The sequence below is a fragment of the Symphalangus syndactylus genome, chromosome 12 (assembly GCF_028878055.3).
Source record: "Symphalangus syndactylus isolate Jambi chromosome 12, NHGRI_mSymSyn1-v2.1_pri, whole genome shotgun sequence".
Taxonomy (NCBI): domain Eukaryota; kingdom Metazoa; phylum Chordata; class Mammalia; order Primates; family Hylobatidae; genus Symphalangus; species Symphalangus syndactylus.
This window is the reverse complement of record NC_072441.2, coordinates 125,701,420-125,719,095: the sequence shown is the minus strand read 5'-3', so window position 1 is coordinate 125,719,095 and position 17,676 is coordinate 125,701,420. Positions and strand designations below refer to the sequence as shown.

The 17,676-nt window shown below is 38.5% G+C and overlaps 1 protein-coding gene across 3 annotated transcripts in view; it reads right to left on the bottom strand.

The window, feature by feature from the left end:
* Positions 1–1,100: 1,100 nt before the first annotated feature.
* The window catches only part of XPR1 (xenotropic and polytropic retrovirus receptor 1), a 255,184-nt gene continuing 238,608 nt past the window's right edge, over positions 1,101–17,676 (bottom strand). For 2 of the 3 annotated variants that reach the window (XM_055255271.2, XM_055255272.1), the window contains 2 exons: positions 11,036–11,257; positions 1,101–7,337 (listed from right to left, as the gene is read on the bottom strand). In XM_055255271.2, the coding sequence (XP_055111246.1) occupies positions 7,277–7,337; positions 11,036–11,257 (283 nt within the window). In that variant the 3' untranslated portion in view covers positions 1,101–7,276. Of the gene's footprint in view, positions 7,338–11,035; positions 11,258–11,286; positions 17,573–17,676 lie in introns of those variants that run through there. The other variant, XM_055255273.2, reaches the window with a different exon arrangement.

The window sequence follows — 17,676 nt, the reverse complement described above, 5'->3', positions numbered from 1 at the left end:
AGGGAAAAGGTGGGACACTAGAAAAAGAAGTGAATCAAAAAGTATAAGCCAGGCATGGTGGTGCATGCCTGTACTCCCAGCTATTTGGGGATCACTTGCGCCCAGGAGTTTGAGGCCAGCCTGGGCGACATAGAAAAAGACCCCATCTCTTAAGAAATAAAGTATAAAATAGGTCATTATTCCCATAACCTTAAAAAATATCTACTAAAAGTTATCCATATAAAGATGCAGGTCACGAAAACTCTTAAGGATTCTTCTGGATATGTCTAGGATGGATACAAGACAGAGTGGCTTCCTAGAACCATCTGGGATTGTGGACTGCTGCTCTAGCGAGGTCTTTGTCTCTTCATCAACAAACTGAGATGACTCATTAATCTACCTATTTCTGAGATGCTACATATTTGGAAAAGTATAAAATACTATAGGCATACAAATGTTGAGTATGTATTATCGAATTGTAAAAGTGGTGTTGAGTATCTAGTGATTCTTATATATTCATATCCTATCTTTGACTTTGGCCTGGAAACTCCATATTATCATATTCTGATTTAGCCTACACAGAAATATAGTAATAACAGAGTTTGTGGCACTAAAGTAAGATGAAAAGGCTTTGATGCTTTAGTCAATAAATTACTTTTCTCTTTGCATTGTGGGTATATTCATCTTAGGGTCAGTTAATTTTGTAATCTTTCCTAGACATAGACAAGGAATAATAATTAGTCCAGGAATTCTGCAGAAAAGTGCTATGTTCCCTCACAAGGCATGGGTATGCAGTGATAGCAGTGTCCACCTCTCCAAAATGTAATCGGACACATAATTTCACCTCATATTTGTAATATTTGAGATTCTTTGTGCGAGTAAAAGAAAGATTTGTTACAACAATCTCATTGCTTTAGAGTCACACCTCATATATTACCTGAAGATAAAAGGCCATTTAAACTTTTTTTTAACTTAGTAGGATAGTTTAAAAATTTCACCACTGTAGTCTGTTTGCCCTAACCCCATATGAAAATTAGTCCTAAGGGGAACTATGTTCAGGAATTCAGGAAACCAAGAGAGAAAAACACAGTCACACAAACCACTCACCAGTGACAAAGGAGTCAGCAAACTGTTGGAAAACAGAGAGAACTTGTAATAATGAAAAAAGGACAGAGTTTAGTAACCAATCACTTATTTTCTTTAAAAACACATAACCACATTAACTTTTTGCTTTATACAACCATCTAGAAACTATAAAACAGTACCACATTGTGCATTTAACCTACTTATCAAGAAGGGAACTTCGTAAGTCATAAGAATTCTACCCATATAGGAAGGAAAAAGGAGACAGCTAATAGCATAGTCACAGATACAACATGAGTCCAAGCAAGCATCAATTCTTCGATGTCACCTTTTCCATTTACCAGAGTGGAGACTGAGAAAGAGAGTAAGGGAGAAAAAAGAGGGAAAGCAGCACCCACAGAGGACTAATCACAATCCATAGTTACTTTTGACAACTATAGCTCAGGGTTTCATAGAATAGTATCATTTGACCAACACAGTGTGGTGGAGGGAGAGGGGTGAAGGAAACACAAACAGAAGGAGAGAGTTTGAACAGAAAATACAATTTTTACCCTATTCCCCTCCTAAATACTCTTCATTGATACAAGCTTCTGTGCTAATCCAGAAAATGGCAAGAAATTAATCTTCACGATGTGATAAAGAGTTCTGTTCTTTTTGCAATTGAAATGTGAGCGGCTCACAATTTTACAATTCAAAATAACAACGTCATGAACAATTACCCTTTAGGGATTTTCCACCATCTTTCCCCCCAATTCCCACCATGCTGGTGTTGCTACAGGGCAATCAGGGAAGTGCAGGTAGGGACTTCAGAGATAATGATCAAGGGATAGTGAGATGGAAGGGCTGGCTCTTTCTTAGAAGTCCACATCTTTCTAGAAGTACTGCAGTCTTTCCCTCTGACTTGTGGTGGCACAGAGGAAAGGGCATTGGAAGAACTAAGGTAATATGCTGGAAGTTTTGTCAAGTAACTGGTTTGAAGGTATAAAATATGAGACTGTGTACTTAGTAGATATACTGAATCCAAGGCAAACAATAGGTTATTTGATTGTCCTCCTTAGGTTGATGGCACCATACAAAAAACTGAGGGTGGCTTTGATTTGACGATAAAATAAACCAAAGGTTTGCTACAAGGAAACATACTTCAGTTGCAAAGTAGTAAAATGATTCTCCTCACTTTAAGGGAAACTCTCATCTTGTTCTCACTTCCTCTTCCACCATAAATAAGCAAATATATTCTGGAAGGCTGTTTTCTAGGGGCAACTCAATATCAGTTTTGATAATTCATAGAAGAAAGGCATCATGAGCCATGCCAATCAACAGGCTCCTCTCTGTTCTCAGGCAAATTTCCTGTATGTACTACCTTAGGCTCTTCCAAACCTAATGAGATGTTTTTACTTTTTCATATTTGGTGAGTATGCTGGTTAGATCATCGGTTTGTAACACCAACCAGTGCAAATTTCTCATGCTATCATATAATCAACTCTGTCCCGCATTACCATGTCCTCTAACATTGTATAGACTTAAAATACAATGCAGAAAGTTGGGAGTTTGTAGGATTTACTATCAAGACTGATTTCTGAAATGCAGAAACGTATGTGTGCTTGCATTTAGAAAACCTTTAACACTGCTTGTCTTAGCTAATGATCACAAGCAAGAAAAATTTAGATCACTCAGAAAAAGAGTATGAACAAAGCTGATAAACTGGATTTATTCTTCTTTGCCTAACTTTCGCAAAAGTTCCACCACAGCTTCCATTGTCTTCACCTGGTCACTAGAGACCGTACCTGTAATGACACTGAATTCCTATTAGATTTGAGAAAAGTGTGGTGATTTTGTAGTTGAGAGAGCTACAAATTCAACTTTTTTTTTCTCTCAGAAGCTATCTCAATTTTAAAAACTCAAATGTTATACAGTAAGAGGTACTTGTTTTTTGAGAGGAAAATTTCATGTAAACCATTAAAAGAAAACAATGATAACCTGAAATCTGCTTACCAGATAAAGTACAATTGTTTCAGAGTATCCCACGTTTTAAAATAATGCCACAGATAGGGTTATTTTATTATTTTCCTAGAATAAGAAATTTTTGTGGTCACTGCTTAGAAAATTGCATTTGGGAATAAAGAACTACTTCCTGAATAATGCAAAGTAATGGGGAAAAGATGATAGGAAAATAAAGGCAGGTCTTTCCCAGCAATTTAATAACCACTAAGCAGAGAGATGGAGGCATCATCTTTCTGTCATCAGGCTCACGTACTTTCCTAACTGCCTTGCTGTGGCTTACTGCCAACGTCCAACATCTTCTTGCTCTTCTCTGCTATCTCCAAAGTTATTTTACTTATCTTCGATGAATGTCTGTTAATCTGATACCTGTATGACTCAGTACTACTTTACTTTTTTCTGTTCTTACCTTGCTGTAGTTCACCTATCCAGAAATGGATGAACTGCTTTCTCTAGTTACTGTGAATGTACTTTGTACATCAACACGTTACTTCTGGTAAAAAGCTCAGTTAAAGTCGCAGAACTCTCATGTTTAGAATATGAGGAAATCAGGGATCCTAGGGGTTGGGGCCCATTTCCCTTCTTTAAACGGTTTTTGTAAGTTACTACTGAGGTGAATGGTGCTCTCCCACACCTTTGCTCCTGACGAAGTTAAACAGCTTGCCTGAGGAGCCTAATGGTACAGTGCTGAAAAAAAGTTGCACGTGGGTTTTTGACTACTTTCCAATCTTACAAATGACCATCATAACCTAATGATTTAATCTTTGATTTCATTGTTTCTCTGTATGCTAGGAAATCACCAATTATGCCACTGTAATGGTATAGGCAGCCTTAAATATAGGCACTCATTTGTGCATAGACAGTAAACCACTTTTGTCTTTTAATTTCTCTACACATATCAATGCTTTCTATACTACCATAAAATGAAAAATGAGTTTTATTCATTTATTTAGACTTCTTCATTCCTTTGAGGACTATTTTAATTGATGTTAAAAACTGATTCTCCAAAATAAAACTAGAATTTCTAAACCTAAAATCAAATGAAGTTTTAACTTTGGTTAGGTTGCTGCTCCTTTAAAATGAGTCTGTGATTTTTTTTTTTTTTTTTGAGACAGAGTCTTGCTCTGTTGCCCAGGCTGGAGTGCAGTGGCATGATCTCGTCTCACTGCGACCTCTGCTTCCCAGGTTCAAGCAATTCTCCTGCCTCAGCCTCCCGAGTAGCTGGGATTACAGGTATGCGCCACCACGCCCAGCTAATTTTTGTATTTTTAGTAGAGATGGGGTTTCACCATGTTAGTCAGGCTGGTCTTGAACTCCTGAGCTGGTGATCTGCCCACCTCGGCCTCCCAAAGTGCTGGGATTACAGACGTGAACCACTGCGCCCAGCTGATGTTCATTTTTAAGAATTCTACTGAGAGTTTCAGTGTATGGGAGCCTCCAATCAAATTGTAGGGTGGACACAACATTCGCAACTGCTAGGGCATATAAAATTTAGGAGAGGAAAGTGCACATTGCCTTTTTCGAAAGAAAAAAATTAAATGTATGCTTTGTCTCCCAAGTTCTCTTGATGAGGAAAAGCCCTCTCTTCTCTTTACAGCTTTAAGAGGAAAATAAAGCTGTGTACTTAAATACACATTTAGACTTCTGTCACATAGCAAGCTGAAAGTTACATAAGCCTTATTTTTGAATAGACTATGCCAATCCGACAAACACTTCAGAAAAGGATTACATCTATCATTGCATCATATGTGAAAGAATAAGACCGATTAGGGCCTAGAATCATAACAGTTGAAGAAAGACTAAACTGGCCATAGGATACATTAATGTAAAAACACTGGGAATTCAAACAGCAGAAGTCAACTGCAAGATTTTATGTGTGCCATCACAGAGATTCACTAATAAAGAGTAAAGTTAATAATTCAAATGGCTCTGGATACACATTAGTACCACCAATTTTATTTATATAAGAAATGCCTGGTCCACTGGACTTTTCAATTTAACTCAGTAATAATTACTGCTGTTTCTTGACAGACCAGTGGTATTTCCCCCATAGTTTTAAAGTACAAAAAACAGAATAGTTAGGGGAAAAAAATCTCAAGTATAAATAATGCAACCTTTAACCTACCAAGGGTCACTAAATTGTTAACACTGATTATTATAAATGATTCAATTTATTTAAACTAAAAAGCATTAATTAAACATTTCCTCTTCCATTTGGGCCAAGGGACATGCTTAACAAAACACAAAAAAGCAATAGAAGCACAAAGTTGTATGATTTCTTCAGAAAACAAAACAAAACAAAAAAACCTCAATTCAAAAAGGGAACAGATTTTGGAAGCTAGTCAGAATAAAGATGGAAGAAACTACTTTAAAAAGAAACTATTTGTCAGTTAATTGATAAAACTTTTCTAGTAACAGTAACTTTAATCTTACTGGAGTTATGACAGGGATGGGTCAAGACTTGTAATACATGGTGGAAGTGCTGATGATAGGAGTGTATTAAAGGGCAGTAATCGAATGTTTTGACTAAGCAAATGGTAATAGCTGCCCTTCCACTTATTTGTTCTTTTGTTTATAATTAAGCTGAAAATTATAGAACTAAATTTACTTTCATGAATCTGCTGGTATTGACTTTGGAATTTTCATTTGGGTCTGGGGGTTATTAAAACACATTTTACCATGTCCTGGAATTTATATTAATTTTGTTAGATAATGAAATGCTAAATTTAATGCCAACCATATTCAATAAAGTAATATCTCTTATGATGTTCAGGCTTATTTGGATGACTAAGGAACAAAGGGAAGAAATGAGACAAAGAAGTGACAATGGGCACTGTGGACAGATCATAATAGTCTATAATTTCTAAGCAGTGTACTTTTCATGTATGACCAAGTTTAGATCCCTAAAATTTTAAAACAGGTTTTCTATCATGGGATGGCATGAAATCCAATGTTCATCCTTTAAAACTGCTGGGAGAAATGGCTGCCAAGGTCTTTTGTATCAACATAATGTGAATGAGGAAGGATAATTTGTTCCATGTGCTCAGAAATATAGTTTCCCCATGACAGACTTAATTTGATCAAATTCTGGCTAAAGTGGTTGAGCCCAGAAGAAAAACTGTCTAGTGAGGGCACACAGAGCCTCTGAAATAGCTGTCTTCTAATTCAGAGCTAGTAAAGGTCACGCTACAGGGACCATACATGTGGATGCATAATAAGGCATGGCTTCAGCTGTTAAGGTTGAAATACGGGCCACTGTATTCCACATTTGTTCCTTAAAAAGTTAAAAAAATTATCAGAACCTCTTCCATGAAATTCAGCCGGTGATGTGAAGTGTGGGGTTCCTTGTTATGAGAGATATGCTCAGGACTCTAAAGCAGCAGCAACTTAAGAAGTTAGCAATGAAACTTTGGCATAAAATAAAAACAAAGGAAAGAAAGGGTCAAACTGGTGCAAGTTGTCTCCTGAAAGAGGTATGTGGGACTGACCCTCATAAATGTCATCCAACGTAAGTTTCCCCTGCCTTCTTTTACTGTTATCACCTTCATTGCACAGGAGTTATATCATTCTGTATGGTTAAGTTTCATAAATAATGAGAAAACTATGTGTAACAAATACATCATATTTCCCACCCACCCAGCAACCCTTCCCAAAATAAGAAAAGTTACATCAAATTAAAAAGTAGCTTCATGAATGAAGGTACTGCTTTAAGTTGCACTTTTCCTGCAAGTGCGGCCAGTGCCTTTGCGCTGGGTATGAAGGAAAGAAAAAAATTCTCCACATAAACTGACAAAAAATTTAAAAATCAATGTCCGGTTTCAACCAGTCAAAACCGGGCTGAGTGGAAGCCAAGATATCTCAGTACCGTCCCATCAGAGGGTCCTTGCAATGCCTGTTCTTCATCCTGATAGGTATCTATGTCCTTGTGATTGTAAACAATCCATAAGATACTATGTTTTGTTCCTTAAAACATCCTCTGATTGGCAAATGAAGTAAATATTTGTTTTAAAAATAGAAAATTAAAATTAAACCAGAAGAAAAGAAAAGAAACACAGTGAGCTTGTTTGGAGTCCATAGGATCCGATCCGGAAGAGCTCGGAAAATGTGTTATGTGTTTTCTCCTGTTTTCGGCTGGAAAGGTACTAGAGGTTGCGTTGGTCGAGGAAAGGATTGTAGAGTAGGAAAACCAAAGACGTTAATCTAGACTTCAGAAAATTCAAGTGTTAGCTTCATCATCTGTGTCTTCTATCAATACCTTAGTGTCACGAGCCTTGGATCTAGTGGTAACAAGGGGGACAAAAAGCACTTAGTCCATTGCTCAAATATAAACACTTTCACAGTATTAGACACATTTCCAGTCTTACCATCATTAAACATACATCCTAAACAGGGACTATCTGCTGTACCAGATGGATTATTCTAGAGTTTCCTATTCAATTTCAGATATTATTGGAAAAACACTAAGAAACTAGATCACAACCAGAGGAAGGTAACAAGAACAATAGCAGGATATGCGCAATGCAGAAGGTAGTGATCTGGGTTTGAGTACTGACTTTGATTTTTTTTTTTTTGAGACAGTCTCGCTCTGTCGCCAGGCTGGAGTGCAGTGGCATAATCTCAGCTCACTGCAACCTCCATTTCCCAGGCTCAAGCAATTCTCCTGCCTCAGCCTCCTGAGTAGCTGGGATTACAGGCATGTGCCAACACACACAGTGAATTTTTGTATTTTTAGTAGAGATGGGCTGTCACCATGTTGGCCAGGCTGGTCTCGAACTCCTGACCTCAGGTAATCGCCGCCTTGGCCTCCCAAAGTATTAGGATTACAGGCATGAGCCACTGCACCTGGCCACCTGACTTTGATTTTATGATGCATCTATTTAACCCTTTGAGTGCCTGTTTCCATCTCTGTAAGGCAGGAATGATAATACCGATTTCACTTAATACCACTTTCACCTCATGGAGACAGTGTGCATATCAAGTGAGAACATGGATGAAAAAAGCATTAAACAAACTTAAGAAACTTGCTGGTTCCTGTAATCCCAGCTCCTTGGGAGGCTGACATAAGAGGATCGCCTTAGCCCGGGAATTTGAGACCTGTCTGGGCATCACAGCGAGACCCTGTCTTTAAAAAAAAAAAAAAAAAAAAAAAAAAAAAAGCCAGGTATGATAGTGCACACCTGTAGCCCCAGCTACTCAGGAAGCTGAGGCAGGAGGATCACTTCAGCCCAGGAGTTCAAGGCTGCAGTAAGGTATGATCATACCACTGCACTCCAGCCTAGGTGACAGACTGACACCATGTCTCCAAAAAAAAAAAAAAACCCCAAAAAACAAATATAAGGAATTGTGATAAGGATGATGAGGATGACAGATATAACACCACTTGAGGCACACATGAGAAACCAAAAGAGTTAGCCAGCACAAGAGAAGACCTAAGGAGAGGCATAACAGTTATTTCTCTTCAAAGAGTTGACAACATATAATGCAGAAGAGGGAGGAGACTTATTATAAGTTATGTGAGAGAGCACAAATAGGATCAAATTGTTAAAGTTACAGTGAAATTACAGTGAAGCACATTTCAGCCCAACATAAACCATTTACCACTATAAATACCAACAATAAAATCAGGTGGCTGAGTGTGGTGGGTGGCTCATGCCTGTAATCCCAGCACTTTGGGAGGCCAAGAAGGGAAGGTTTCTTGAGGCTAGGAGTTTGAGACTACACTGGGCAACATAGTAAGACCCTGTCTCTACAAAAAATAAAAAATCAGCTGGGCAGAGGGGTGCAGGCGTGTAGTCCCAACTACCTGGGGGGCTGAGGTGGGAGGAGTGCTTGAACCCAGGAGGTTGAAGCTGCAGTGAGTCATGATCGTGCTGCTGCACTGAGCCAACCTGGGCAACGAAGCGAGATACTGTTTCAAAAAAACAAACAAACAAAAAAACCACACATATTAAGGACATGCTAAAGGTTGCATGAGTGATAAAGTCAGTACTGAAACTCAGATCTTATTTTGGATTCCCTGCTCTCTCCGCTGTACACCAACTGCTCCATTCCTAATGTCTTACTCTTGGTGCAATCTGGTTTCCCAGTGTTTCTCCGTTAAACACCTGAAACGGAACAGAATAATCTATTGCCAAAGAGCCCCTTGTTTAAGCAGAAATAGTATATGTTTAGATTGCCCTCTGCTGGTAACTAACAAAGATAATTAGACTTCAAAATCAGGAGCTCAGTGAGGTCACCAACCACACTCAGCATTTTCTTCCAGCCCTTTGTGGCACTTATCTCGCTGACCCACTCAGTGCTCCCCTGCCCCAGCTTCTTCAAACTCTGCTTCCTTGGGATCACAGTACCAACCATGCTTTGTTTTGCTGCTCTTCCTATTACCTCCTGACTATTCCTGCCTCTTTTCTTTTTTTCTCTTGTCTGTGTTTGTTCCCTGGCTACTGTGGTTGAGCCGGGGATTAAGACTCAGTTCCCTGCTCTCTGCTTTTCTCTGCCTTCTTCAGAAAACTTCCAAATCTCTATTTAAAGCTCAGCAGGTTCTACTCTACTCCTCTATATCCAGTGAGTTACTACCTCCTGTTTCTTACTTCCTTCAAAACATCTCCTTATGTTCCTTTTGGTCCAACTGTAAGCATCCTGATCTGAATTTTCACTGCCCCATATATTAAAGTACTGCATAGCTTTTCATCTGGCTTTCTGGCCTTGAGTTTTCCCTTGCCTAATATATCTTACACAGTGCTATTAAAACTTCCTAGGATACTGCTTTCACAATGTCATTCTTCTACAAAAAAATTCTCTGTGACTTGTGGCCGGGCGCCGTGGCTCACGCCTGTAATGCCAGCACTTTGGGAGGCCAAGGCGGGTGGATCACGAGTCAGGAGATCGAGACCATCCTGGCTAACATGGTGAAACCCCGTCTCCACTAAAAATACAAAAAATTAGCCGCGCGTGGTAGCGGGCGCCTGTAGTCCCAGCTACTCGGGAGGCTGAGGCAGGAGAACGGCGTGAACCCAGGAGGTGGAGCTTGCAGTGAGCGGAGATTGCACCACTGCACTCCAGCCTGGGCAACAGACTGAGACTCCATCTCAAAAAAAAAAAAAAAAAGTATCTGTGACACATTCCTGCCTACAAGATCAAGTTTGCATTTTCAGGCTTTTACAATCATACTTCATCTATTCAGCAGAATTATTCTTACTATAATTCTAGACATATGGTTTTTCTTTCTGCACTTCATTTCTACCTTTATGTTTTTTACTGTGTCTCTAGTCTATTCGCTCCCTTATCCTTTAGAAAACTGTTCATCCTCAACCTAAGTCTCCTTCATTCCAATCTACTGTGCTATCTATTGTCTCTAAATTTCAAATGCAGTCACCATATACTGTACATTTATGGTAACTTTTGGCAACATATGTAGTCAATGACTGATAAAAATATTGTAGGTATTTAATAAGAAGATAAAAATAGTAGTAGTTTATACTTAGTAGGCTCTTTCTGTGAGGGAACTGGTCCAAGTTCTATGTAATAATGAATATAATCCACTTAACCGCCCTATAAGCAAGAACCATATTAATTCCAATTTACAGATGAGAGGCAGAAAACAGAAATTAAGTAATTTGGTCCAGGCATAGATGGCAGGATTCCTGAAGTTTATAACATAAAAATTATTTGTATACAAAACATACAGAAGAGTCAAGTATTAATAAATCACTCCCCAACAACCTTTTCCTCCAGACAGTGGGTCTTCAGTGCCAAATTACTAGGTTATGCATTGATGACATTTACTCTATGTGCTCATTTAGACAGTCTATAGGTTGTATCATATGGAATTGCTGCTTACTACTGTTTTTTTGTAGGTGAAAAATGGCTGAGTATTGGCAATTTCATTTGGTTCAACCTGATAGCTTCGTAGCTTACATGTTACCCAATGCTAAAACTCAAAGGAAATATGCCTCACAGAAGTAGAAGCCATACATACTGAGAAGCGAGGCGAGGCCGGCGCAGGGATATGCTCTGGTTGTACTTCCACGACCGATTCTTCTGGCGGTTTCGTACCCCATCATCCTGGTCCATCATCTGTTCTAGGAGAGTCTGATCATCTGCGTTCAGCGGGGCCACAGAGATGTCCCGCACAGCACGGAATTCACCACAGTTATTCAGATGTTCATTCTCCAGGCGGAAGAAGTTCCACACAAATCGCCTTAGCAAAATGGGGTAGATCAAAGTACTTATGAAATTGTAACATACTTCTGCTACCTGTAAACCTCCCAGGGTATCAAGTTTCCACTCATGGAAACAAAAACAAAGAATTAAGGGCTTGAATATTAAAATAGGGAAAGATGGTGTTGCGGGGAGGTGGTGGGGGCGGGGTAAGGGAAACAAGACTAGACTATGAAAAAGGAAGGGACTCATGGGATGCAGTTTTAGAGTGCTCATTCTTTCAACTTATTTGACAAATATTTACTGAATGTCTGCCATAAGGCCGTAAAGGCACAGAATGACACAAAGACTTTTTGCCCTTATGGGGTGTAATTTCTAGTGGTGGAGACAGACAATGAGCGAGTAAACAATCAATCGGCTAATGATAAGTACTGTGAAGAAAATAAAGCAGGACAAGGGAATACAGTATGCCGTCATTAAGACTGGTTAGGGAAAGCTTCTTTGAAGACATGGCAGCTATTGAAAACCTGACTGATACAAAGAAGCAAGTCATGTAAAAATCCTGGAAGAAATCATCTCAGGCAGAGGAAAATGGTAAGTATAAAAAGGCAAGTTGGAAACAACAGCAAGGTCAGTGGGGGCTAAGATAAGTGAGGTCAAAATAGCAGGAGATAATGATGGAGGGGTGGAAGACGGCCCATCCACAGAGGGCCTTATAAACCATAGTTTAAATTTTAGGTCTAATGGAGAACAATGAGAGAACAACAGGAGAATAAAGTGATTTGTTTGAAAAAGGTCCTGCTGAATGGTGAAGAGATCGAAGGGAGACAAGAACAGCTGAAGAAAGACCAATTAGAAGGGCTGTTGCAGCAGTCTAGAAAAGAGATGATGGTGACTTAAAGGTGGTAATAACAGAAGTGATGAGAAGCAGATAGACAAAGGATTTATTAATAAAGATGGAGCTGACAGGACTTACTGACATGCGATGTGAGTCGTCTTAGGGTTTTCGGTCTAAGGGAAAGGTGACACCACTTACTAAGATCGGAGATGCAGGGCTGTTCCTGTTAGGTTAGAGCTAATCATTAGATATGGGAGAATTCAGTAGAGAGGTGGAAGAGAGTCTGTAGTTCAAGGGAAAGTTTATGGCTGGAGATAGCATAAAGACAGTATTTCAAGTAATAGGTTTAGGAATAATACAACTAGAGGAGAGAAGAGGGCAGAAGATTAAATCCTGGAACACTCTCACACTTAAAAGTTTGGGAGGAGGAGGAAGAACCAGTAAAGGAGTGGACAAGAATAGCTAGTGAGACAGGAGACTGTAGTTTCTGAGAAGTCAAGTGAAGACAGTGCTTTGCTGGGAAGTAAAGTAAGATAAATAAGTACAGAGAACTGACCAGGGGATTTAGCAAAATGGGCAGTATGATCTAAAAGCATAGGCTCTGGGAGACTGTCTAGATTCAAATCATGGCTCTACCACTTGCTAGCTGTAATGACCTTGGATGAGTTACTTAACCTATGCTTCAGTGTCATCAGTAAAAGACATGATAACAGTACCCACTTCCTAAGATTGTTGTGAGGATTTAATAAAGGTAAAAGGCTTAGAACGCTGTCAGCTACGTAGTACGTACTACAATATTATTATTATAGATTATTAACAAAAGTGGTTTAGTTTGAGTATTGGGAATACATAACTTGAATGAAAAAGAGAATGGGAGAGAAGTGAGAGTGGAGACAGCAAGTGCAGACGCCTCTTGAAGAGTTTTGCTATAAAGGACAGCAGAAAGATGGGCAATAGTTGGAGAGAGAAAGCTGATCTAAAGATTTTTTTTGTTTGTTTTAAATGGGATAGAACATTTGATTTAATTAGTAAGCAAATGATTTTAAAAAAAGAAATAAAATCGTCATGAGGTATTTTTCTTTTTTTACTAGAATTTCTTTTAAAAAACTGATGAAGTAGCACACATGAAAGAGAAAGAAGTGGGTGGGGGATGGCGGTGGCAGCGATGGGGAGTTCAGGTGCCAGGCCAAGACATTCAGGAAGGTGAGGAAGGGAAGGAGCATGGTCTGGAGAGAGCTGATGGCAGCTGGATTCCAGAGTCATGCTTTCTCTCTCAGGTTTATCTTTCCGTTTCCAGCTTCTGTCTTCTTTTAACAGGCAGTGTTTGTCCATCCTGACTTAGAGGAATATTATACATCTATCTAAAAATATCTTTATATTGTCTTATTTGCGAAAGATATCTACGCTGGGCAGAGTCTAGGTAAGCAGTTATTTTCTTTCAGCACATTAAAGATTTCTTTTTTTTTTTTTTTTTTTTTTGAGACGGAGTCTCGCTCTGTCGCCCAGGCTGGAGTGCAGTGGTGCAATCTCGGCTCACTGCAAGCTCCGCCTCCCGGGTTCACGCCATTCTCCTGCCTCAGCCTCTCCCAGTAGCTGGGACTACAGGCGCCCGCCACCACGCCCGGCTAATTTTTTTGTATTTTTAGTAGAGACGGGGTTTCACTGTGGTCTCGATCTCCTGACCTTGTGATCTGCCCGCCTTGGCCTCCCAAAGTGCTGGTTTTACAAGCGTAAGCCACCGCGTCCGGCCTAAAGATTTCATTTTAATGATTTCTTTCACTGTGACTGTTGAAAGTTAGTCCTTCTTTCTCTTGGCTAATTTGCCTTTTTTTTTTTTTTTTTAAGATAAGCATTTCAATAGAAGTGTATCACACACAAAGTATGCAAATAATAAATGTACAGCTTAATTATCATAAAGGGACCTACTGTGTAATTACCATCCAGAAATACGAAATACATTACCATACACTGAAAACCACCTTTAGGGTTCTTTCCTATGTTAACTTCCAGAGAGTTCATTGATTTACTTTTCATATTTAGTTCTACAATCCACCTGGAATTGATTTCACACATAGTATACAGTAGGAGCTGGGAACCATTTTTTTCCATATGGATATCCAGTTGACTCAATATCATTTATTAAAGGCCCTCTTTTTCCACTGTTATGTAGCCACCTTTGTCATAAATCAAGAAGTATCAAGGTATGCACGAGTGGATTTGTTTCTGTACTCTCTATTCTGTTCCAGTGGACTGTCCATCCTTTCACCAACACCATATACTGTTTTACTCACTGTAACTATATAATCAGTTTTGATATCTGACAGTAAAAGTCTTTTAACTTTGTTCTTTTCAGGATAGTCTTGGCCATTCTTGACCTTTCGTATTCCCATATAAATTACAAAGCTGGCTTGTCGATTTTCCCACATCTACACAGCTTTAATTAGACATATTCCTAGATACATATCTGATATATTCTGATGCTATTCAAAACGATATGGTTTTTAAAATGTTCTTTTTCTAGTTGTTATGACTGTTTTTAAAAATGACTGATTTATATTATGTTGACCTTGTATTCAGACACTGTGACATTAGATCTAATTATATGTAAATTATTTTGAATTTTCTGTGTAATTGTCATCAGTGAATAATTATAGTTTTATTTTTTTCCTTTCCAATTCTGATAGTTCTTTTTCCTCATTGCACTAGCTATATACTTCGATGATGTTAAATAAAAGTGGGAACAGCAGACACACTTGTCTCATTCCTGATTTCAAGGGAAAGTTTATAGTGTTTTACTGTGAAATATGAACTTGATTGTGTTTTTGTAGAAAACATTTTTTTCATGAACAGGTATTGACTTTTATCAATGGCCTTTTCTACAAATATAGAGGTTCTTTTTCCCTCTTTATTCTGTAACTATAAGTGAGACAGGTTTCTTTCTTTTTTTTTTTTTTGAGACAGGGTCTCCCTCTGTTGCCCAGGCTGGAGTACAGTGGTGTAATCTTGGCTCATTGCAACCTCTTCCTCCTGGGTTCAAGCAATTCTCCCAACTCAGCCTCCTGAGTAGCTGGGACTACAGCCATGCACCACTACTCCTGGCTAATTTTTGTATTTTTAGTAGAGATGGGGTTTCACCATGTTGGCCAGGCTGGTCTTGAACTCCTGACCTCAAGTGATCCACTCACCTCAGCCTCCCAAAGTGCTGGGATTACAGGTGTGAACCACCGTACCTGGCCCAGATTGATTTTTGAATGTTAAGTCTTACATTCCTAGAACGAACCTAACTTGTATTATCCTTTTTATATATTGTTGAATTCATATGCTAATATTTCGTTCAGGATTTTTACAACTCTGTACATGAGACAGATTAGTTTTTATTAAAATGTCATTGTAGGCTTATATATCAAAGTTACGCTGGCTGCAGAGAACAAACTAGAAAGTGTTTCCTTTTTCCCTCTTTTTTTTTTTCTGGAAGAGTTTATTTCTTCCTCAAATATTTGAAAGAATTCCTGGGCCTGGAGTTTTCTTTGTGCAAAGTATTTTAACACGAATTTAATTTCTTTAATACAGATTTTCTATTTCTTCTTTATTGGTTTTGGCACACTGCTTTTTGAGTAATTTGTCCATTCATCTAAATTTTTAAATTTATTGATATAAAGTTACTCATAAGATAGTCTTACTCTTTAAATAAATATCTTTAGGTTTTTTGATATTCATAATTTGTACTTCCTTTTCTTTTTTGCTTTATCAGTCTTAAGTACTTTATCAATAGTATTTGGTATTTTAAGGAAATTAAGTTTGGCTTTATTATTAATAATTTTCTGTATTGTATGTTTGTTTTCTGTTCCATTAATTTACATTCTTTATATTTACTTCTTTCTACTTTCTTTTGGGATTTGCTGTTTTTTAAATCTTTCTTATTTCCTGAGCTATATACTTTTCTGATATATACATGTAAGGTTGCACATTTCCTTGTAAGCACGGCCCTAGCTGCATTTTACATTTTTCTCTTTTATCACATTTTCAATTACATTCTGTTCAAAAAAAATTTTTTTTTTTTTTTTTTTTTTTTTTTGAGACACAGTCTTGCTCTGTCACCCAGGCTGGAGTGCAGTGGCATGATCTTGGCTCACTGCAACCTCTGCCTCCCAGGCTCAAGTGACCCTCACACCTCAGCCTCCTGAGTACCTGGGACTACAGGCGCGCACCACCATGCCCAGCTAATTTTTGTATTTTTTGTAGAGATGTGTTTTGCCATGTTGCCCAGGCTGGTGTCAAACCCCTGAGTTCAAGTGATCTGCCCACCCTGGCCTTCCAAAATGCTGGGATTACAGGCATAAACCACCATGCCTGGCTATTCAAAATATTTTAAAATTTGCATTACGATTTCAATTTTGACCCAGGGGTTATCAGACATGTACTGCTTAATTTCTAAACATTTGGGACTTTTGAGTTATCTTTTTGTGATTATAATCCTCTGCAATTTGTCGAGACTTCCTTTATGGCCCAGTGTAAGGTTAATTTTGGTAAATGTTCTACATGTATTTAAAAGAATATGTATTTAGTAGTTGGAGGCAGTTCTCTACATATGTCATTCAGGTTTAATTAATTAACTGACCCCTTATTTGTCTATCACTGAAGGAAATATGTTAAAATCTGAAATTGTAAATTTACTTGTAGCAATGCCAGCTTTTGCTTTACAAAATATTAAGGCATGTTATTAGGTGCATACAAATTTTAATTGGCAGTCACAAGTGAATTTCAAAGTCTATAGATTTGGCAAATTTCTATAGTGCAAAGGTAGTGTTAGTGCTCTGTTTATCTTGGGGCTCCTGTTTTCATTTAGATTTTGGATTATCTTGTCTGATTTTTTTTTTTTAGGAATATTTAAACACTTTTTTTTTTTTGAGACAGAGTTTTGCTCTTGTTGCCCAGGTTGGAGTGCAACGGTGCAGTCTTGGCTCATTGCAACCTCTGCCTCCTGGATTCAAGCGATTCTCCTGCCTCAGCCTCCCGAGTAGCTGGGATTACAGGCGCCCACCACCATGCCCAGCTAATTTTTGTATTTTTAGTAGAGACAGGGTTTCACCATGTTAGCCAGGCTGGTCTTGAACTCCTGACCTCAGGTGATCAGCCTGCCTCGGCCTCCCAAAGTGTTGGGATTACAGGAGTGTGCCACTGCACCTGGCCAGATTTAAACACATTTTATCTAGCATTTTTATTGTTTCAGTGAGAAGGCTGGGCTGAATAACTCAGACTGCCAAATTGCAAAAAATGATTCATTTCTGTTGTAAGCCATTTTACCTCCCAAGCACTTATCCTTTCAATGGAACCCAGTTCTAAAGAAGCTTTTAAGTCATCATCAATGGTTATTTTAACTTTGTAAGAATTAACCTCTGGGCTGGGCATGGTAGCTCACGTCTGTAATCCCAGCACTTTGGGAGGCCGAAGTGGGTGGATCAACTGAGGTCAAGAGTTCGAGATCAGCCTGGCCAACATGGTTTTCCAATTCTAAGGCTGAGGAGAAATTTGAGAAAAGTTGGAAAATTAAAGGTTTTCAAGTACAAGTTATAACAAATTCTAATTTGTAAGTATCGGGTGTCTTTTAGGTTAAAAAGAAT